Source organism: Kogia breviceps, chromosome 5, assembly GCF_026419965.1.
Source record: "Kogia breviceps isolate mKogBre1 chromosome 5, mKogBre1 haplotype 1, whole genome shotgun sequence".
Taxonomy (NCBI): Eukaryota; Metazoa; Chordata; class Mammalia; order Artiodactyla; family Physeteridae; genus Kogia; species Kogia breviceps.
Window position 1 is genome coordinate 84,751,712 of NC_081314.1, and position 24,140 is coordinate 84,775,851.

A 24,140-nucleotide genomic window follows, 5' to 3' on the forward strand; every position below is an offset into this window, starting at 1 on the left:
AATACAAACAGATATTCTGCAAGAATAGTTTTTTCTTCATCTAGGAATTTACATATTTATAGAACAACCACAGACATTTTAATCTTTGCTCTCTCTTTTGACTCCATCCAGGTTTCCAATACAGTAAGTCCCCTACATGTGAACTTTCAAATTGCGAACTTTCAAAGATGCGAAAATGCCCCTGTGTGCCAACTGTGGTGCTGTTCTACGGTACTTTTTGAAGTACTGTACTGTAAGATTAAAAATGTTTTCTATATTGTGTTTTTTAAGTATTATTTGTGTAAAAAGTATTATAAACCTATTACAGTACAGTACTGTATAGCTGATTGTGTTAGTTGGGTACCTAGGCTAACTTTGTTAGACTTACAAACAAATTGGACTTACGAACGTGCTCTCGGAATGGAACTCGTTTGTATGTAGGGGACTTACTGTACTAGGGATTTTAACACCCTACTTACATCAATGGACAGATCATCCACACAGAAAATTAATAAGGAAACACTGGCCTAAACGACACACTGGACCAGATGGACTTAATAGATATTTATATAGAACACATATTCCAAAAGCAACAGAATACACATTCTTTGCAAGTGCACATGGAACGTTCTCCAGGAGATAAGTTACATGCTAGGCCACAAAACAAGTCTCAGTAAATTTAAGAAAATTGAAATTTTATCTAGCATCTTTTCTGATCACAGCTCTATGAGACTAGAAACCAACTACAAGAAAAAACAGCAAAAAAACATGTGGAGGCCAAACAATATGCCACTAAACAACCAGTGGATCACTGAAGAAATCAAAGAAGAAATTTTTAAAAAATACATGGAGACAAATGAAATAAAAAATGCAATGATCTGAAATCTCTGGGATGCAGCAAAAGCAGCTCTAAGAGGAAAGTTTATAGTGTGATACAAGGCTACTTCAGGAAAGAAAAGTCTCAAAGAATCTAACCTTATACCTAAAGCAAATAGAAAAAGAAGAAAAAACAAAAGTTAGTAGAAGGAAAGAAATCATAAAGATCCATGCAGAAATAAATAAAATAGAGCCTATTTCTAAAAATGTAGAAAATATTAATGAAACTAAGAGCTGTTTCTTTGAAAAGATAAACAAAATTGATAAATCCTTTATGCAACTCATCAAGAAAAAAAGAGAAAGAGCCCAAGTAAATAACATCAGAAATGAAAAAGGGAAGCAACTATATACCAATAAAATGGACAACCTGGAAGAAATGGATAGATTCTTAGAAAGGTATAACCTTCCAAGACTGAACCAGGAAGAAATAGAAAATTTAAACGGACCAATCACAAGTAATGAAATTGAAATTAAAAATCTTCCAAGAAACAAAAGTCCAGGACCAGATGGCTTCACAGGTGAACTCTATCAAACATTTAGAGAAGAGCTAACACCTATCCTTCTCAAACTCTTCCAAAAAATTGCAGAGGGAGAAACACTCCCAAGATTATTCTACAAGGCCACCATCACCCTGATACCAAAACCAGACAAAGATATCACACACACAAAAAAATTACAGACCAATATCACTGATGAACATAGATGCAAAAATCCTCTACAAAATACTAGGAAACAGAATCTAACAACACAATAAAAGGATCATACACAATGATCAAGTGGTATTTATCCCAGGGAAACAAGGATTCTTCAATATTACGTGAATCAATTGGTGTGTGATACACCATATTAACGAATTAAAGAATAAAAACCATATGATCATCTCAATAGATGCAGAAAAAGCTTTTGACAAAATTCAACACCATTTATGATAAAAATTCTCCAGAAAATGGGCATAGAGGGAACCAATCTCAACATAATAAAGGCCATGTATGACAGACCCACAGCAAACATTCTCAATGGTGAAAAACTGAAAGCATTTCCTCTAAAATCAGGAACAAGACAAGGATGTCCACTCTCACCACTATTATTCAACATAGTTTTGGAGGCCCTAGTCATGGCCATCAGAGAAAAATAAAATAAAAGCAATACAAATTGGAAAATAAATACTGTCACTGTTTGCAGATGACATGATAATATACCTAAAAAATCCTAAAGATGCCACCAGAAAACTACTAGAGCTATCAATGAATTTGGTAAAGTTACAGGATACAAAATTAATACACAGAAATCTCTTGCATTCCTATACACTAACAACAAATGATCAGAAAGAGAAATTAAGGAAACAATCCCATTTACCATTGCAACAAAAAAGGATAAAATACCTAAGAATAAACCTACCTAAGGAGGCAAAAGACCTGTACACAGAAAACTATAAAACACTGATGAAAAAAATAAAAATGATGACACAAACAGATGGAGAGATATACCATGTTCTTGGATTGGAAGAATCAATATTGTGAAAATGACTGTACTACCCAAAGCAATCTACAGAGTCAGTGCAATCCCTATCAAATTACCAATGGCATTTTTCACAGAACTAAAACAAAAAATTTTACAATTTGTATGGAAACACAAAAGACCCTGAATAGACAAAGCAATCCTGAGAACAAAAAACAAAGCTGGAGGAATCAGGCTCCCCAACTTCAGACTATACTACAAAGCTACAGTAATCAAGACAATATGGTACTGGCACAAAAACAGAAATATAGATCAATGGAACAGGATAGAAAGCCCAGAGATAAACCCAGGCACTTATGGTCAGTTAATCTATGACACAGGAGGCAAGGATATACAATGAAGAAAAGACAGTCTCTTCAGTAAGTGGTGTTGTGAAAACTGGACAGCTACATGTAAAAGAATGAAATTAGAACATTCTCTAACACCATACACAAGAATAAACTCAAAATGGATTAAAGACCTAGAATGTAAGAGTGGATACTGTAAAACTCCTGGAGGAAAACAAGCAGAACACTCTTTGACATAAATCACAGCAATATCTTTTTGGATCCACATCCTAGATTAATGAAAATAAAAATAAACATTAAAAACTGGGACATAATTAAACTCAAAAGCTTTTGCTTTTTGAGTAAAGGAAACCATTAAAAAAAAAAGACAACCCACAGAATGGGAGAAAATATTTGCAAATGAAGCAACTGACAAGGGATTCATCTCCAAAACATACAAACGGCTCATGCAGCTCAATATTTAAAAAACAACCCAATCAAAAAATGGGCAGAAGATCTAAATAGACATTTCTCCAAAGAAGACATATGGATGGCCAAAAGTAGATGAGAATATGCTCAACATCACTAATTATTAGAGAAATGCAAATCAAAACTACAATGAGGTATCACCTCACACCAGTCAGAATGGCCATCATCAAAAAGTCTACAAACAATAAATGCTGGAGGGGGTGTGGAGAAAAGGGAACCCTCCTACACTGTTGGTGGGAATTTAAATTGGTACAGCCACTATGGAGAACAGTATGGAGGTTCCTTAAAAAACTAAAAAAAAACTACCATATGACCCAGCAATCCCACTCCTGGGCATATATCTGGAGACAACCACAATTCAAAAAGATACGTGCACCCCAATGTTCACTGCAACACTATTTACAACAGTGAAGACACTGAAGCAACCTAAATGTCCATCGACAGAGGAATGGATAAAGAATATGTGGTACATATATACAATGGAATACCACTCAGCCATATAAAAAGCCATATTCAGAAATATGGCATTACCATACTAACTGAAGATTATCATACTAACTGAAGTCAAAGACAAATAACATATGATATCCCTTATATGTGGAATATTAAAAAATGATAGAAATGAACTTCTTTACAAAACAGAAACAGACTCAAACTTCAAAAACAAAGTTATGGTTACCAAAGGGAAAAAATGGTGGGGGGGGGATAAATTAGGAGTTTGGGATTAACACACTACTATATGTAAAATAGCTAACCAACAAAGACCTACTGTATAGCACAGGGAAATCTACTCAATATTCTGTAATAACCTATATGGGTAAAGAACCTGAAAAAGAATGGGTATATGTATATGTATAACTAAATCACCTTGGTGTACACCTGAAACTAACACAACATTGTAAATCAACTATATTCTAATATAAAATAAAAAATTTAAAAAACAAACTGAAGGGGGGGCAAGAGAAGATGGTGGTAGAGTAAGAGGCGGAAATCACCTTCCTCCTCACAGATACATCAGAAATACATCTACACATGGAACTGTTCCTATAGAACACCCACTGAACGCTGGCAGAAGACCTCGGACCTCCCAAAAGGCAAGATACACCCCACGTACCTGGATAGGGCAAAAGAAAAAAAGAATAAACAGACAAAAGAATAGGGACAGGACCTGCACCAGTGGGAGGCAGCTGTAAAGGAGGCAAGGTTCCCACACACTAGAAGCCCCTTCATGGGCGGAGACTGTGGGTGGCAGAGGGGGAAGCCTCAAAGCCACGGAAGAGAGCGCAGTAACAGGGGTGAGGAGGACAAAGCAGAGAGATACCCACACAGAGGATCGGTGCCGATGGCACTCACCAGCCTGAAAGGCTTGTCTGCTCACCCGCCGGGATGGGCCGGGGCTGGGAACTGAGGCTCGGGCTTCGATCAGAAGCCAGGAGAGGACTGGGGTTGGCGGCGTAAACACAACCTGATGGGGTTAGTGCACCACGTCTAGCCGGGAGGGAGTCTGGGAAAAGTCTGGAGCTGCCGAAGAGGCAAGAGACCTTTTCTTCCCTCTTTGCTTCCTGGGGTGCGAGGAGAGGGGATTAAGCACACCGCGTAAAGAAGCTCCAGAAACGGGCACGAGCTGCGGCTATGAGCGTGGACACCAGAGACGGGCGTGGGACGCTAGGGCTGCTGCTGCTGCCACCAAGAGTCCTGTGTGCGAGCACAGGTCACTATTTACACCTCCCCTCCCGGGAGCCTGTGCAGCCTGCCACTGCCGGGGTCCCGGGATCCCAGGATCCAGGGACAGCTTCCCCGGGAGAATGCACGGCACGCCTCAGGCTGTTGCAATGATGTCACACTGGCCTCTGCCGGCCGCAGGCTCCCCCTGCATCTGTGCCCCTCCCTCCCCCCAGGCCTGACCCAGAGCCCCTGAATCAGCTGCTCCTTTAACCCCGTCCTGTCTGAGCAAAGAGCAGACGCCCTCGGACGACCTACGGGCAGAGGCGGGGCCAAGTCCAAAGCTGAACACCAGGAGCTGTGCGAACAAAGAGGAGAGGGGGAGGTCTCTCCCAGCAGCCTCAGAAGCAGCGGATTAAAGCTCCACAGTCAACTTGAAGTGCCCTCCATCTGTGGAATACCTGAATAGAAAGTGAATCATACTAAATTGAGGACGTGGACTTTGGGAGCAAAATATATTATTATTTTCCCCTTTTTCTCTTTTTGTGAGTGTGTATGTGTGTGTTGCTGTGTGAGATTCTGTCTGTATAGCTTTGCTTTCGCCATTTGTCCTAGGGTTCTGACGGAACCGTTATTTTTTTTAAATAAAATTTTTTCTTAATAATAATTTTTATTCTAATAACTTTATTTTATCCTACTTTATTTTTTCTTTCTTTCTTCCTTTCCTTTCTTCCTCCCTTCCTTCCTCTCTTCCTTCCTTCCTTTCTTTCTTTCCTTTCTATTTTTTCTCCCTTTTATTCTGAGCCGTGTGGATTAAAGGCTCTTGGTGCCCCAGCCAGGAGTCAGGGCTGAGTCTCTGAGGTGGGAGAACCAACTTCAGGACACTGGTCCACATGAGACCTCCCAGCTCCATGCAATATCAAACAGCGAAAATCTCCCAGAGATCTCCATCTCAACACCAAGACCCAGCTTCACTCAACCACCAGCAACATACAGTGCTGGACACCCTATGCCCAACAAATAGCAAGACAGGACTACAGCTCCATCCATTAGCAGAGAGGCTGCCTAAAATCATAGTAAGGCTATTGACATCCCAAAACACACCACCAGACGTGGACCTGCCCACCAGAAAGACAAGATCCATCGTCATCCGCCAGAACACAGGCACCAGTCCCCGCAACCAGGAAATCTACTCAACCCACTGAACCAACCTTAGCCACTGGGGACAGTCACCAAAAACAACGGGAACTGTGAACCTGAAGCCTGCAAAAAGGAGACCCCAAACACAGTAAGCAAAATGAGAAGACAGAAAAACACACAGCAGATGAAGGAGCAAGGTAAAAACCAACCAGACCTAGCAAATGAAGAGGAAATAGGCAGTCAACCTCAAAAAGAATTCAGAATAATGATAGTAAAGATGATCCAAAATCTTGGAAATAGAATAGACAAATTGCAAGAAACAGTTAACAAGGACCTAGAAGAAATAAAGAGGAAGCAAGCAACGATGAGCAACACAATAAATGAAATTAAAAATACTCTAGATGGGATCAATAGCAGAATAACTGAGGCAGAAGGACGGATAAGTGACCTGGAAGATAAAATAGTGGAAATAACTACTGCAGAGCAGAAGAAAGAAAAAAGAATGAAAAGAACTGAGGACAGTTTCAGAGACCTCTGGGACAACATTAAACACACCAACATTCGAATTATAGGGGTCCCAGAAGAAGAAGAGAAAAAGAAAGGGACTGAGAAAATATTTGAAGAGATTATAGTTGAAAACTTCCCTAATATGGCAAAGGAAATAGTCAATCAAGTCCAGGAAGCACAGAGAGTCCCATGCAGGATAAATCCAAGGAGAAACATGCCAAGACACATATTAATCAAACTATCAAAAATTAAATACAAACAAAACATATTAAAAGCAGCAAGGGAGAAACAACAAATAACACACAAGGGAATCCCTATAAGGTTAACATCTGATCATCTAGCAGAAACTGCAAGCCAGAAGGGAGTGGCAGGACATATTTAAAGTGATGAAGGAGAAAAACCTACAACCAAGATTACCCAGCAAGGATCTCATTCAGATTTGATGGAGAAATTAAAACCTTTACAGACAAGCAAAAGCTGAGAGAGTTCAGCACCACCAAACCAGCTTTACAACAAATGCTAGAGGAACTTCTCTAGGCAGTAAACATAAGAGAAGGAAAAGACCTACAAGAACAAACCCGAAACAATTAAGTAAATGATAATAGGAACATACATATCGATAATTACCATAAATGTAAATGGATTAAATGCTCCCACCAAAAGACACAGACTGGCTGAATGGATACAAAAACAAGACCCATATATATGCCGTCTACAAGAGACCCACTTCACACCCAGGGACACATACAGACTGAAAGTGAGGGAATGGAAAAAGATATTACATGCAAATGGAAATCAGAAGAAAGCTGGAGTAGCAATTCTCATATCAGACAATAGATTTTAAAATAAAAACTATTACAAGAGACAAAGAAGGACACTACATAATGATTGAGGGATCCATCCATGAAGAAAATATAAAAATTGTAAATATTTATGCACCAAACATAGGAGCACCTCAATACATAAGGCAAATACTAACAGCCATAAAAGGGGAAATCGACAGTAACACAATCATAGTAGGGGACTTTAACACCCCACTTTCACAAATGGACAGATCATCCAAAATGAAAATAAACAAGGAAACACAAGCTTTAAATGATACATTACAGAAGATGGACTTAATTGATATTTAGAGGACATTCCATCCACAGACAACAGAATACACATTTTTCTCAAGTGCTCATGAAACATTCTCCAGGATAGATCACATCTTGGGTCACAAATCTAGGCTTGGTAAATTTAAGAAAATTGAAATCGTATCAAGTATCTTTTCGACCACAAAGCAATGAGACTAGATATCAATTACAGGAAAAGATCTGTAAAAAATACTAACACATGGAGGCTAAACAATACACTACTTAATAACGAAGTGATCACTGAAGAAATCAAAGAGGAAATCAAAAAATACTTAGAGGGCTTCCCTGGTGGCGCAGTGGTTGAGAATCCGCCTGCCGATGCAGGGGACACGGGTTCGTGCCCCGGTCTGGGAAGATCCCACATGCCGCGGAGCGGTTGGGCCCGTGAGCCATGGCCGCTGAGCCTGCGCGTCCGGAGCCTGTGCTCCGCAATGGGAGAGGCCACAACAGTGAGAGGCCCATGTATCACACACACACACACACACACACAAAAAAAAAAAAAAAAAAAAAAAAAACAACTTAGAAACAAATGACAATGGAGACACGATGACCCAAAACCTATGGGATGCAGCAAAAGCAGTTCTAAGAGGGAAGTTTATAGCAATACAATCCTACCTTAAGAAACAGGAAACATCTCTAATAAACAACCTAACTTTGCACTTAAAGCAATTAGAGAAAGAAGAACAAAGAAATGCCAAATTTAGCAGAAGGAAAGAAATCATAAAGATCAGATCACAAATAAATGAAAAAGAAATGAAGAAAACAATAGCCAAGATCAATAAAACTAAAAGCTGGTTCTTTGAGAAGATAAATAAAATTGATAAACCATTAGCCAGACTCATCAAAAAAAGAAGGGAGAAGACTCAAATCAATAGAATTAGAAATGAAAAAGGAGAAGTAATCACTGACACTGCAGAAACACAAAAGATTATTAGAGATTACTACAAGCAACTGTATGCCAATAAAATGGACAACCTGGAAGAAATGGACAAATTCTTAGAAATGCACATCCTGCCGACACTGAAGCAGGAAGAAATAGAAAACATGAACAGACCAATCACAAGCACCGAAATTGAAACTGTGATTTAAAATCTTCCAATAGGGGCTTCTCAAGTGGCGCAGTGGTTGAGAGTCCTGCCGATGTAGAGGACACGGGTTCGTGCCCCGGTCTGGGAGGATCCCACATGCTGTGGAGTGGCTGGGCCCATGAGCCATGGGCGCTGTGCCTGCGCATCCGGAGCCTGTGCTCCGCAATGGGAGGGGCCACAACAGTGAGAGGCCCGCGTACTGCAAAAAAAAAAAAAAAAATCTTCCAACAAACAAAAGCCCAGGACCAGATGGCTTCACAGGCGAATCTTATCAAACATTTAGAGAAGAGCTAACACCTATCCTTCTCAAACTCTTCCAAAACATAGCAGAGGGAGGAACACTCCCAAACTCATTCTATGAGGCCACCATAACCCTGATACCAACACCAGACAAAGATGTCACAAAGAAAGAAAACTACAGGCCAATAACACTGATGAACATAGATGCAAAAATCCTCAACAAAATACTAGCAAACAGAATCCAACAGCACATTAAAAGGATCATACACTATGATCAAGTGGGGTTTATCCCAGGAATGCAAGGATTCTTCAATATACGCAAATCAATCAACATGATACACCATATCAACAAAACTGAAGGAGAAAAACCATATGATCATCTCAATAGATGCAGAGAAAGCTTTTGACAAAATTCAACACCTATTTATGATAAAAACCTTGCAGAAAGTAGGCATAGAGGAAACTTTCCTCAACATAATAAAGGCCATATATGACAAACCCACAGCCAGCATCGTTATCAATGGTGAAAAACTGAAACCATTTCCACTAAGATCAGGAACAAGACAAGGTTGCCCACTCTCACCACTCTTATTCAACATAGTTTTGGAACTTTTAGGCACAGCAATCAGAGAAGAAAAAGAAATAAAAGGAATCCAAATTAGAAAAGAAAAAGTAAAGCTGTCACTGTTTGCAGATGACATGATACTATACATAGAGAATCCTAAGGATGCTACCAGGAAACAACTAGAGCTAATCAATGAATTTGGTAAAGTAGCAGGATACAAAATTATGCACAGAAATCTCTGGCATTCTTATACACTAATGATGAATAATCTGAGAGTGAAATTAAGAAAACACTCCCATTTACCATTGCAACAAAAAGAATAAAATATCTAGGAATAAACCTACCTAAGGAGACAAAAGACCTGTATGCAGAAAATTATAAGACACTGATGAAAGAAATTAAAGATGATACAAATAGATGAAGAGTTATACCATGTTCTTCGATTGGAAGAATGAACATTGTGAAAATGACTCTACTACCCAAAGCAATCTACAGATTCAATGCAATCCCTATCAAACTACCACTGGCATTTTTCACAGAACTAGAACAAAAAATTTCACAATTTGTATGGAAACACAAAAGACCCCGAAAGGCCAAAGCAATCTTGAGAATGAAAAACAGAGCTGGAGGAATCAGGCTCCCTGACTTCAGACTCTACTACAAGGCTACAGTAATCAAGACAGTATGGTACTGGCACAGAACCAGAAATATAGATCAATGGAACAGGATAGAAAGCCCAGAGATAAACCCACACACATATGGTCACCTTATCTTTGATAAAGGAGGCAAGAATATACAGTGGAGAAAAGACAGCCTCTTCAATAAGTGGTGCTGGGAAAACTGGACAGCTACATGTAAAAGTATGAAATTAGAACACTCCCTAACACCACACACAAAAATAAACTCAAAATGGGTTAAAGACCTACATGTAAGGCCAGACACTATCAAACTCTTACAGGAAAACAAAGGCAGAACACTCTATGACATAAATCACAAGAAGATCCTTTTTGACCCACCTCCTAAAGAAATGGAAATAAAACAAAAATAAATAAATGGGACCTAATGAAACTTAAAAGCTTTTGCACAGCAAAGGATACCATAAACAAGACCAAAAGACAGCCCTCAGAATCAGAGAAAATAGTTGCAAGTGACAAAGGATTAATCTCCAAAATTTATAAGCAACTCATGCAGCTCAATAACAAAAAAACAACCCAATCCAAAAATGGGCAGAAGACCTAAACAGACATTTCTCCAAAGAAGATATACAGATTGCCAACAAACACAGGAAAGAATGCTCAACATCATTAATCATTAGAGAAATGCAAATCAAAACTACAATGAGATATCATCTTACACCGGTCAGAAGGGGCATCATCAAAAAATCTAGAAACAATAAATGCTGAAGAGGGTGTGGAGAAAAGGAAACACTCTTGCACTGCTGGTGGGAATGTAAATTGATACAGCCACTATGGAGAACAGTATGGAGGTTCCTTAAAAAACTATAAATAGAACTACAATATGACCGAGCAATCCCACTATTGGGCATATACCCTGAGAAAACCATAATTCAAAAAGAGTCGGGCTTCCCTGGTGGCGCAGTGGTTGAGAATCCGCCTGCGGATGCAGGGGACATGGGTTCGTGCCCCGGTCCAGGAAGATCCCACATGCCGCAGAGCGGCTGAGCCCGTGAGCCATGGCCGCTGGGCCTGTGCGTCCGGAGCCTGTGCTCCGCAACGGGAGAGGCCACAGCAGTGAGAGGCCCGCGTACCACCAAAAAACAAACAAACAAACAAACACAAAAAACAAAAACAAAAAGAGTCATGTACAAAAATGTTCATTGCAGCTCTATTTACAATAGCCAGGACATGGAAGCAAGCTAAGTGTCCATCAACAGATGAATGGATAAAGAAGATGTGGCACATATATACAATGGAATATTATTCAGCCGTAAAAAGAAATGAAACTGAGTTATTTGTAATGAGGTGGATAGACCTGGAGTCTGTCATACAGAGTGAAGTAAGTCAGAAGGAGAAAAACAAATACCGTGTGCTAACCCATATATATGGAATCTAAGAAAAAAAAAATGTCATGAAGAGCCTAGGAGTAGGATGGGAATAAAACACAGACCTACTAGAGCATGGACTTGAGGATACAGGGAGGGGGAAGGGTAAGCTGTGACAAAGTGAGAGAGTGGCATGGACATATATACACTACCAAACGTAGGGTGGATAGCTCGTGGGAAGCAGCCTCATGGCACAGGGAGATCAGCTCGGTGTTTTGTGACCACCTAGAGGGGCAGGATAGGGAGGGTGGGAGGGAGATGCAAGAGGGAAGAGATATGGGAACATATGTATAACTGATTCACTTTGTTGTAAAGCAGAAACTAACACACCATTGTAACACAGCATTATAAAACAGTTATATTCCAATAAAGATGTTAAAAAAAAACAAACTGAATAATAAAAACCATATGATCATCACAATAGATGCAGAAAAAGCTTTTGACAAATTTCAACATCCATTTATGATAAAACGTCTCCTTCACAAAGTGGGTGTATTTTTATTATAAATGTAAGAGCAGAAAGCATAAAACTCCTAGAAGAAAACACAGGCAGAACACACTGACATAAACTGTAGCAATATTTTTTGGCTCTGTCTCCTAAAGCAAAGGAAACAAAAGCAAAAATAAATAAATGGGACCTAATTAAACTTAAAAGCTTTTGCACAGCAAAGGAAATCACTGACAAAATGAAAAGACAACCTACTGAATGGGAGAAATATTTGCAAATGATAAGACCAATAAAGGATTATTATCCAAAATATATAAAGAGCTCATACAACTCAATATCAGAAAAACAAACAAACCCAATTAAAAAATGGGCAGACAACTTGAATAAACATTTTTTTTTGGCCATGGCATGCGAGATCTTAGTTCCCCAACCAGGGATCAAACCCACACCCGCTGCAGTGGGAGTGAAGAGTCTTAACCACTGGACTGCCAGGGAAGTCCCTTGAATAAACATTTTTTAAAAAAGACATACAGATGGCCAACAGGCACATGTAAAGATGCTCAACATTGCTAATCATCAGAGAAATGCAAATCAAACCCACAGTGAGCTATCACCTCACACCTGTCAGAAGGGCTATCATCAAAAAGACCACAAATAACAAATGTTGGAGAGGGTGTGGAGAAAAGGGAACCCTCATGCAATGTCAGTGGGAATGTAAATTGATGCAATCACTTTGGAGAACAGTATGGAGGTTCCTCAAAAAAGTAAAAATAGAACTACCATATGATCCAGCAGTCCCACTGCTGGGTATATATCTGAAGAAATGAAAATACTAATTGGAAAAGATACACATACCCCAATGTTCATAGCAGCATTATTTACAAGTAGCCAAGAAATGGAAGCAACCTAAGTGTCCATTAATAGAGGAATGGATAAAAAGACATGGTGTGTGTGTATGTGTGTGTGTGTGTGTGTGTGTGTATACACACACACACACACACACATACACACACAGTGGAATACTACCTAGCCATAAACAGAATTAAATTTTGCCATTTGCAACAACATGGATCAACTTGGAAGGTATTATGCTTCGTGAAGTAAGTCAGACAGAGAAAGACAAATACTGTATGTTTTCACTGCAAGTGGAATCTAAAAAATCAAACAAACAAATGAATTTAACAAAACAGAAACAGATCTACAAATATAGAGAACAAACTAGTGGTTACCAGTGAGGAAAGGGGAAGTTGGGAGGGGCAAGATAGGGGTAGGGGATTAAGAAGTACAAACTACCACATATAAAATAAATAAGCTACAAGGATATATTGTACAGTGCAGGGAATATAGCCAATATTTTATAATAACTTTAAATGGAGTATAATCTATAAAATTTTAAATCGCTGTGTTGTACACCTGAATCTAATATAATGTTATAAATCAACAAGACCCCAATAAAAAAATTGTTTTAATTCATCCAAATAAAAATTAATAATGAGATATCTCAAATGGTCTGTATGTAATATTGCTTAATTTGGGGTAAAGAGTATCTATAACACATGGATGTCTTATCTGGAAAGAGAAACAAAAGGCCCTGGTGTATGCTCCCTGTCCAGGTGGCTTTCTTCATTTGGGCTACATCCACACAAAGGGAAGAAGTTAGGACTTGCCCAGCTTGCCCACAGATAAGTCCCACTGATTCCTTTACATCTCGTGCCCCCTCCAGCTCTTTCCCCTCAGAGCCTGGAGAAGCTGGGGAGGGGGTCACAAACTAGTAACTATTAAACAGAGGATTTCCCCCCTCCTTCAATTCCCTCAGGTGGAATTGATCTGAAGCAGGTTGGCCTCACCTTGGACAGAGGAGAAGGAGCAAGGAGTTGCATATTTTCTTAAGGATCTAGAAAACATAAGATCCCTTTTATAATATAAGGTGATACAAAAATATTATTTAATTTAACAAAATTAAATTTTGTTGCTAGAGGCACTATCATACACTGTTGATGGGAGTATGAATTAGAACAGTCTTTTTGTGGGGGCAGTTTGGTGGTATCTATCAAAATATAAAACACACATACCTTATTGCCAGCACTGTACTGCTAGGAGTTTACTCTCAGGAGCATGACCAGGGTGTTCACTGCTATTTATAGGAAAACACACTGGGAACAAACTAGATGCTTATTACTGGGGTGGGTACTGGTTTAAAAATTAAAGTACAGTCATGTAATGGGAAAACAAGATATTTCTTTGTTCTTGTCCAGTGCATTATAACTACCATTCCTTTCTCACTGGTTACGTGATTTTAAATATTAACACTTCTCTTAAACCTGTCTAGAATTCCCCTGCAAACTCTAAAGCCTCCCAAGCTCTTATTTCACTCAAATATTAATCTTCTGGTTGCATCCTTCCCTCTGGGATCAGGACTGTCACCAGTAATCTGAAAGCTCCGGAAGAACACTGTTTTTAAAAACACATATTTTTTTCTCCTTCTTTATTGACTAAAAGCATCAATCTTTAAAAACATGCCACTTTTGGCAAATGATAAGTGAGGATATTTATACTGAGATCAGTCCTGGCAGGAACAGGAGATACTGTGACTCAGGCAGAGCTGCAGAGTCAATTTAGGTCTGTCAGGCTTCCCAGCTTTTCAACACCTGCCTTGCACGTGCCCTGCCTGCAAAAGGCTACTACAGTTGGAAAACCCTGTATAGTCTCAACATTTGCTTTACATTGAAAAAAAATCAAATTACAAAATACAAACTTATGGTTACCAAAGGGGAAAGAGGTGGGGGAGGGATAAATTAGGAGTATGGGATTAACATATACACACAAGTATATATAAAACAGGTAAACAACAATTCACCGTATAGCCTTGGGAACAAAATTCAGTATCTTGTAATAACCTACAGTGGAAAAGATTTAGAAGATATATATATATAGATAGATATAGATATAGATATAGATATATATAAACTGAATCACTAATATAATATTGTAAATCAACTATATTTCAATAAAAACCAAACCAAAACAACAACAACAAAAAACCAAAATACACCTCTTCTGGGAACTTGGGAACTACCTCCTTTTTTTTTTTAATTGGAGTATAGTTTCTTTACAACGGTGTGTTAGTTTCTGCTGTAGAAGCAGTGAATCAGCTCTACGTATACATACATCCCCTCCCTCTCGAGCCTCTCCCCACCACCACCCCTCCATCCCACCCCTCAGGAACTGCCTCTTCAAGAAGGTTTGGATTTTGACGCTCTGTCAAACTTGTTAGAACTGCACCCATCCATACTAGAGGTGATTATATTCTGCAGTCAGACAGCATCGAGGGAACCTGACAACTCTGAAATAAGAAAATGCAGTGATTCTCCTTCAGAATTTTCCCCACACCTCTGCTCAGTTTTAAATCTCTGGAATATTGAAAATAGTTTCTATCTTTAAAAAGATCATCATGGGCTTCCCTGATGGCGCAGTGGTTGAGAATCCGCCTGCCAATGCAGGGGACATGGGTTCGAGCCCTGGTCTGGGAGGGTCCCACATGCCGCGGAGCAACTGGGCCCGTGAGCCACAACTACTGAGCCTGCGCGTCTGAAGCCTGTGCTCCGCAACAAGAGAGGCCACGATAGCGAGAGGCCCGCGCACCGCGATGAAAAGTGGCCCCCGCTCGCCGCAACTAGAGAAAGCCCTCGCACAGAAACGAAGACCCATCACAGCCAAAAATAAACAAATAAATAAATTTTTAAAAAAACCCCATACTTTAAAAATAAGATCATCACGTGGAGCATTAGCATTGGCTTACCCTTTTCTTTGACAAAGCTCTTTTGCAACTCTGGGATCAGGAAACTATAAACCAACTCGGCAGCAATCTCCTCTGACTGAAGCTGAGTTCGACTAAAAAGTAAAAAACAAATTAAACGATTATTTCCTTTGTTGCCTTACTTGAGCTGCCGATTTATACTTGGATCCTCCTTGTTTGTGTAAAGAACTCCACTGCTCAAATCCCACCACTGCCTTTTCCTTAAGTGATCTGAAGTAGCACATTCCTGGTGAGTTTGGTTAACTCCATGGAAAATCCAAATTTGTCCTTCACTTAGCCTGCCTACCAGGAAGGGAGTGTTAGAGATAACAACGTACAAATGGAAGCCAGAAACCCCGCAGTGATGTCCAAGTAAAATTGGACATACTTACTCACATTGCTTTCATGCTTTGTGGTATTCTAAAAGTAAGAAATATGAAAGTGCTCCAGACTGCGGAGGATAACAAAATTCTATTCCCAATGCTCTTAGCATACAAAGGTATAGGCCTGCTGGCTGCTGCTAAAACAATGCATACTGAAGCATGAGTTATATATATTGGTTTCTCCTTGGTGGTGAAATCTTAAGCTCTTGAAAAATACATATGAGTAACAGCAAAAGGCTGTCCATCCCACCATCTGTCCCCTTGGTACACACCGGCTTTCCATTTCATAAGCAATGTCATTGATTTCCTCAGCCATCTTCTCTATTTCTGCCCTGGCTTGTTCTTCTGCAGTATTCTCTTCAGTGTTCAGTATTATATCCTCCAGATAGGAAGTTACAGTACTTTGGTGAACTTTAATTACCTGCAAAACCCCAAAATACTCCAGTTACTCAGAACAGGAATGCTAATACTGTACACAAGAAAAACTCATGAACATTGGTTGACTTTTTTAGCACATCTACTTCATTCATCAGTAGTCCCCTCATTCATTATTCTTTTTTTTTAAACTACAGATAGTCGGTTTCTAATCCACCTGTCTACCCACTCTGGGAAGCCCTTACCTATCTGGCTCATTTTAGAATTATGGGGTGGGCAATACAACACTGCAGAAAGATCATGGGCTTGAGTCAATAACCTGTTTTGGATCCTGGCTTTGTTCTTACCAGCAGTGTAATTTGGTCAAGCTACCTAACTGTGGCAGAGACTAAGATGTATTACACAATGTCCTTTCTTTATTCCTCTTAAAGGATTCTTACAGGGAAAGACGTAGCTTTTTTTTCTCTCTCTTTTCATTTCTCATTTCATGCGGACAAAATGCAGGAGCACCAGTCATCTTAAACTGCCATGAGGGTCACACCCAAGGGACAGGAAAGCAGGAAGCTAGAAGGATCCTGGGTCTCTGGTGAATTTTTTTTAACTATCTTCTCAGCCCTGGACTGCTTCTTTTTAAAGCTTTCTTGAAAGAATACAGACTATACATTTACGAAAGTGTGGAGCGCATAAATGTACAGTGCAATGAATGAGGGTTAAGCCACTGCTAGGATCCCAGACATCACTGTGAGTTCTACCTGACCACAGACCCTTCCCACTCTCATGAGTTTATGGTAAAGACATCCTATTCTTTAGAGTTTTGCTCCCTGAGTATGCAACCATAAATAATAGTTTAGTTTTACCTGTTTTACAGGTAGATACCAAGGAAGTATCACGAGCATCAAGGGTGTCATACTTAGTTTTGTATGCATTCTGTCTCAACAGATTTTGAGCTTTGGGGGAAGGGCACTTTTTATTTAATGTGTGAGTATTTCTTTGTATCTGAGATAATACTTGGGACTCAGTAACAACTCAGCACCTGCTTCTTGACTGGCACTGCAGCAGGACTCTGAATATGAAATGTTTACTGAATGTCTACCTGTAAAACACCAAGTCCATAACCTTGAATCCCTATGCCTTCCTTATGGGAGAGACCCAGTGACCAGTTTAATACAGTTCAACCGAACAATCAACCAACCAAAATATATTTTCTTAAAGTCTGTTACGTACAGAGGGCTATGCTGGTGCTATGGAAGGCACGTGCCTGCTCCCATGGAGAGGAGACTCCTGCTCCATGAAGACCACAGACTTATTCAGGAAACAAGTCACACCTAGATGGAACGATTAGACAGTTGAGTCTTGTAATAGTTCAGAGGTGGAAAGTTTAATGTGGTTCACCTCTAGTAATACATGTACTTGTGTGTTTACATATATCTTTATAAATGTGTATGTTTCTGGACACATTTGTGCTTGTATGTGCATAAGTGAATAAGGAAACATGAGTGGCTATATGTGTGTACCTCCCATCTTTGCTAATATTGTGCATGTGGGCTTATGTTTGTGAGTGTGTCTTAACTTATAGATGTGCAAAAGTGTGTATGTGTTTAAAATATGAGTCTATGACTTTCTGTATCTATGTTTCTCAATATCTACATGTTATTTTTCTGGAAATTTACTCGTGTACATTTCTTGGTTTTGGTATATTTATTTATGTGCAAGCATATTTATCTTTAAGAGGGTCATATGATGGGAGATAGAGAATTTAAATGATGTTGGGGTCCAGAGATGGATACATTTTTTACATAAATGATCCTTAAATCAGGCTGAAAGGGTCATCTTAACCCTTTCTTGCCCCTCCTAGACATGCTAACATTTCCTGGGATTATTCCCACTTAAGAGATACCTTCCTAGAAGCCTTTCACCGGCTTCTTCCTTTCCGTGTTTCTGAGTATAGTGGTTCCTCTGTCTCTTTCCTTTTATTCTCACTCCCAACTGGTTCTTCCCATCCCAGCTGGTTTTTCCTTAGTGATATTAGGTAGAGGATAGTAAATTCTGGTTTGCTAAAAATTTCTACATTTCAGTAACTCTTTTTAAGGAAAAATGTGTTAGGATGGTAGGAAGCTAGAATATGAATTATTATTATAGGCTGTATGACACTATAGTTAAAAGCTTTAACCCAAAACTTTTTAAAGCTGTATAGAGGATGGGAAATCTGTTTAATTTTAATCAATTTCTTATCTGAAAAAACACATACCAAATACTATTCAGGGGTCAATCCTGATTCCATGGGAATTGGGTAAATCCTTTGAATCCGAGATCAAATAAGAAGACCCCAACTTGACATAGCATTTATTTTTTTTTTAACCTGAGGAGCTCAAAACTATCCACATATATTAATACAATTTAGACAGCCTCTTAGATAGGAATTTTTTTAAGTTCCAGGTTGGCTCTTTCTGTCTTTCCCATCTGGCCCACATCTGGCTCAAGGGAAACTCACACAGCCTTTGCCTCAACATATTCTGGGTGTGCTGGCCGCCCATGCAGCCTCTTTTGTGCCCACCTCCCCTCAGCCTGCCCAGCTTCTTCCTCTCCATTCCAGGGGAGAGACGCCCTAACTGAAAGAATACACATCAAGCTCTCCAAGAATGGGGAAGTACTTGTCCCCACCTCTGGGTGTGATTTTTTGGGGGAATTAGTCACAGCACAGCTCCCTTTAAAGAAATCTTCCTCACAAATCCCCTCCAATTTTAACGCTTGAGCTTTTGTATACTTGATGAGGGTGAGAGTGCTTTGAGATATTACTGGTTCCTCAGATTTCCTCTGAGTTTGCATCTTGGTCACTTGGGAATTTCACATCTATTGGGTCTTGGTCAGAATTCTAATTTACCAGCCTGGCATTCCTAATTCCCAAGATTGTATCTTTAGTCAGAATCTCTCTTCTAAACTCTATTTTGTATATCCATCTGCTGAAATGACACCTCCGCTAAGATGTCTCAATATAAATCAAACTCTTCATTCCACTCCTGCCCCTAAACCTATTCCACCCTCAGCTTTCCCACCTCAGAAAATAGAACCATCACCTCCCCACTCACTGACACCGGAAACTGGACATCATACTTGACTTTACCCCATTTCTCACTCTGGCCTGAGTTACTTCATCAGCCTCCTTCCAGGTCTCCTTGTTTCTACCCTGTCCTCCCTACAACCTGTTCACACAGCAAAGCAGAGTGACTTCTTCAAAATATGTCACCTGGCCCCATTTGTTTCCTTCATGAAACTTAACACATTTTCTGACCCTATACTTATTTGCATGTTATATAGGATTTAAGCACCAGGAGAGAGGGGGCCACACCTGGTTTTTCCCTCCAAAGTACCCCACAATGCCTTTGCACAGTGCGGGGCATATCATAGGAACTCAATACATTATTTGTTGAAGACAATGAAAAACAAAAAACGAAAGTCATTTCATATCATGAGTTTCCTGGCAACGTTCCCACTTGCCTCCTTAAATATCTGGTCCTCCTCCTGCAGGCGCCTCTCTTCCACCTGGCGCCGGCCACTCTCTTCGGCTTCACGCATCCTGCGCTGCCGCTCGGCCAGCATGGCCAGGGCGTGGACCCTCCTCTCCTCCTGCAGTCTCACCAGCTCTTTGGACAGGAAGTCAAACATGTCTGCCAGCACCCATCCTTCCAGTCCAGCCAAATGGTTTTCAACCAATGACACCTTAAAAATAATAATATAACTGTGAGGATACAAATTCTACTAAGAATGGTGATTTATGAGGAGGGATGCTGGATTATCCTTGACAGTCACTTCACTTTCAGAATGCACTTAGTTTTTATTAGGAATATTATCTCCAGACTGGCCCCATCCCAAGGGTTTTACTAGGAAAACTTATGACACAAACTTAGACTTGAGAAAGTAGATTGCTCAGTCACTGATGGATGATAGTCTTCAAATTATAAAGAGGATTTAGCAAAACATTTGTTGGTGTCCACACAGAATTTTTTTTTTTCTTTCAATTTTATCCAGAAGGTAAAGTGCTTGGGTCTCCCCAGACGTGAAGGGAAATGTCAAGGTTTTTATTAAAAGATAATATTGGAGTTCAAAACAATAGAATCTCTTAAAAATTCACTCATGATACCTTTTAATTTTTCAATGCTTTGTCCTTTAACACAAGTTTGGGGTATTTTAAGATCTTCAGTAACATGAAAGTAGAAAACCTTAGTACTTTTAATTCATTTAAATAATTTCAAAGTCATTAAGAACTATCTTTGAAACAGAGCAGGAAACAAGCCTACATGTCTGTGTAATCACTAAGGTAAAATAGGGGCCTAGAGTTCTTGGCCAGGAGTAAGCCACAGTATCTATTTATGGATCTCTGTGCTAGCTTTGGCACAGGGGGAACAAAAGTGTTTGAGAAGATTGTACTGTGTTCCTGCTCCTATCCTTAGGCATAAGGGGAAAAGGCTCTTCTCCCAGGCACTTGCTGCTCTCACACTGATGGTTCTCCCTCAATATGAGAAGGAGAAAATGAGAGGATTGGCATTGCTGTAGGTACCCGTAGGGTGCACACTCCCCCAGATCTGCCTGCATCTTACTGGTGTGTCCAGGAACAGGTGAAGGTAAGCAGGGCGAGTCTGTGGCTATGTGATAGTTCTTCCCATTAATTCCTCCCTTAGCTCTTAGCTGTCACGATGTCTATCAAGTATTTATCCACTAAATGAGGTAGATGGGTTGAAAATCCTGGATTGTCTTAGCTGTAGCTGCTAAAGTCTATAATCAGAAACCTTGAAGGGGCCAAGGAGGGCATTTTTCTGTCCAGGTCCTGGGTATTCTGCTCCCTATCTGAACAGAAGTGCAGCCCGTCTCCATCATTCCCAGGGCTCCAGGATGCCCAGATTTAGAGACTCCAGTGTCTGCATTCTCCTCTTCTTTCTCTGGTTCCTCTGCTGGGTCTCACAGTCTGTGGCTTTCTTCCTCCCTCCCTGCAAACCAGCTCCCATCACTCAGAGACCATCCCCAGTCCTGCTGTCATGTAAAAGGAATAAAGTGGTGCTCGTTTCCGAGCTGCTTAACATTTGTGCCTAATTCACAGCACAAGAGTTACGTTTGTTACTAAAGGTGGGTCATGTTAGCTTTGCTGTAAGTTTACTTTCTTTTTGTTTGGCTGTACTGCGCAGCATGTGGGATCTTAGTTCCCCAACCAGGGATCGAACCCACGCCCCCCTGCATTGGAAGTGTGGAGTCTTAACCACTGCACCGCCAGGGAAGTCCCAAGTTTACTTTCTTATAACACTAAACTCTGTGCAAATTGGTTCTTTTTATTTTGATTTACAGATAAGTGGGACAAATAGTAAAAGTGTATCTACACTGTAGTCAACAACATTAAATACTATGTGTATACAGACAAATGCCAGAAGAAAGGAAACACATTTACAGTTGTTGGGTTAGAGCTGCAATTAGCAGCTATTGTCAGTCACACAGAGCTCAGATGACCCGGTGAAAGTCACAGAATATCATATTAACATATTTAATATGCAGTTTAAGGAGCATGAGCTATGTACAGCTCCAAAACTCATAAATGAGTGCGGATAGTTTTAAAAATCTCATTTCTCTCTTTCTTATTGCTTTAATTATTCATTCTTCTAAGCTCCCACTGAAATATAATAGAGTCACCAAATATTTAAGAAAGGTTGGAAGAGAAAACCTTTCAAAATTGTGGGGTTTTTTTCTGCAAATAAAAAACTAAGAGCGGGCTTCCCTGGTGGTGCAGTGGTTGAGAGTCCGCCTGCCGATGCAGGGGACATGGGTTCGTGCCCCGGTCCGGGAAGATCCCACATGCTGCAGAGTGGCTGGGCCAGTGAGCCATGGCCGCTGAGCCTGCGCGTCTGGAGCCTGTGCTCTGAAACGGGAGAGGCCACGACAGTGAGAGGCCCGTGTACTGCAAAAAGAAGAAAAAAAAAAAAAGAGCAGACTCAATTCAGGGAGGGCACAGCCCATTCAAATTCTGGACTACAGCACAACTGATGAAAAATGCTGGGCTTGTGGGGGGTGTTTCTTTTTCATCACATCATTTATTGTTACTATAATGTTGCTTGTATAATAATAAAAATCAAGGGTGAAAATGGGACAAAAAAAGGAGAGGAAAGGAAAGAACCTTGTGCTCGTGCAAGTTCCTCTGTCGCTGCAAGGCCAGGGTCACCTGCTTCTCGGCTTTCTTCACCAGCCTGTCCTCTTCTTGCAGTGCGTGGCTGGTGCGCAGCTCCTGGATCAACTCCAGTCGCTTCTCTTTCCCTTCAAACATCTGTGTCAAGTCAGATCAGAGAGAGACTTGCAAATCAGCATCCGTTGTGCCAGGCATGAGGCCTCGCAGACAGTGACTTGTGAGGCGCTTGTGAACAGAGGGTTCTGTTCTGCCTTTCGGGGCCACAGAGCAGGTGTGCGCTACAGAGTTAGAGGTCAGCCCTCTTTTCTGCACCTTCAGCTGCTCAGGCAGAGAAGGAGCTTAGCTATAGGTTAGTTATTGGCTCAGTTTCTTAAAATGCCTCTCAAAGACAAGGTGACAACTATAGGGTCATGTTAAGAAACTAGAGCCTTCTCTTCATTTCCTCTGCTCCTTCCCTAAGAAGCCTGGGGGTGGTATTTTTCATGGTCATATTTTCTTTTCCGAGAGATTTGCCCCTCATCTGGAATACATGATCTGCTGTCTGAACTTAACTGCTGTGTTTCTCCTGGGGAAATACTGGCAGGAGAATAGAGAATAATGCTGAACACAGGATGCTCATCCAGCCTCCCTGAACTTACTCACCATAACTGAGTCTCTTAAGAGTTACAGCTGTCTGGGGAGAAAAAAATGTTTCAGCTGAGGCTTTATTTCAGTCCATTTTTAAACTGAAGTGTGAGCTTGCTGTAGTGGCACAAATAATCTGGCTAAAGCTTTTAGTCAGGAAGAACAGAGTTGAATCTGCTGGCAGTTAACATAATCCCTCTCAGACTCATATTACTCGCCTGTAAAGTGGGTAATTGATACAAAAAAAGAAAAAGAGCTGATATATTAGAGCAAAGAATAAGTAATGTGAGCATATGGTAAGAGTTCAAAACTGTAGTTATTACTTAGCTATTTCATTCATTATTCAGGTATTGATAGCTATACACAAACGCAGATAATTGTATTACAACTTTGTGGAAAATTAGAGAATCTACTTGTGATGTTTAGGGTCAAAATTCAGGTATGAAAATTGCTGGATTTAGCAATTCCAAGGAAGACATTAGCTTCACGCTGCCTTGGTTACACTACAGCAAACAGCAGGCAGTCCTTTCTTGCCTTGTTACTGTGCCACTCAGGCAAACTATGGCAACTCAAGAGCCATAGTTCCATAGGACAGCAGGGTGCAAGAGGCAATTCACCCCAAGGAACCAAGCACATATGTGTTCTGTAAATCTATTCTCAAAGGAGAAGAACAGGGCCAGTAGTTGCACCCTACACACCATGTTCTGAATGACTCTGCCCCGGAGTAACTTTTGAAGGTAGATCACAGCCATTTCTATATCTTCTTCTTCCTAAAAGAACAAAGGGAGAACCAAGCAGTTTGAGAACAGCAGCAGTCAGCATC

General features: G+C 40.3%; 1 protein-coding gene across 2 annotated transcripts in view; it reads right to left on the minus strand.

Annotated features, from left to right (window-relative positions):
- CFAP91 (cilia and flagella associated protein 91) overlaps nt 1–24,140 on the minus strand; it is a 149,581-nt gene that overhangs the window by 26,252 nt on the left and 99,189 nt on the right. For both annotated transcript variants that reach the window (XM_059064733.2, XM_067035355.1), the window contains exons 12-16: nt 24,016–24,087; nt 22,685–22,831; nt 20,026–20,247; nt 16,428–16,576; nt 15,776–15,867 (exon numbers count right to left, since the gene is read on the minus strand). In XM_059064733.2, coding sequence (XP_058920716.1) covers nt 15,776–15,867; nt 16,428–16,576; nt 20,026–20,247; nt 22,685–22,831; nt 24,016–24,087 — 682 coding nt within the window. The remainder of the gene's footprint in view (nt 1–15,775; nt 15,868–16,427; nt 16,577–20,025; nt 20,248–22,684; nt 22,832–24,015; nt 24,088–24,140) is intronic.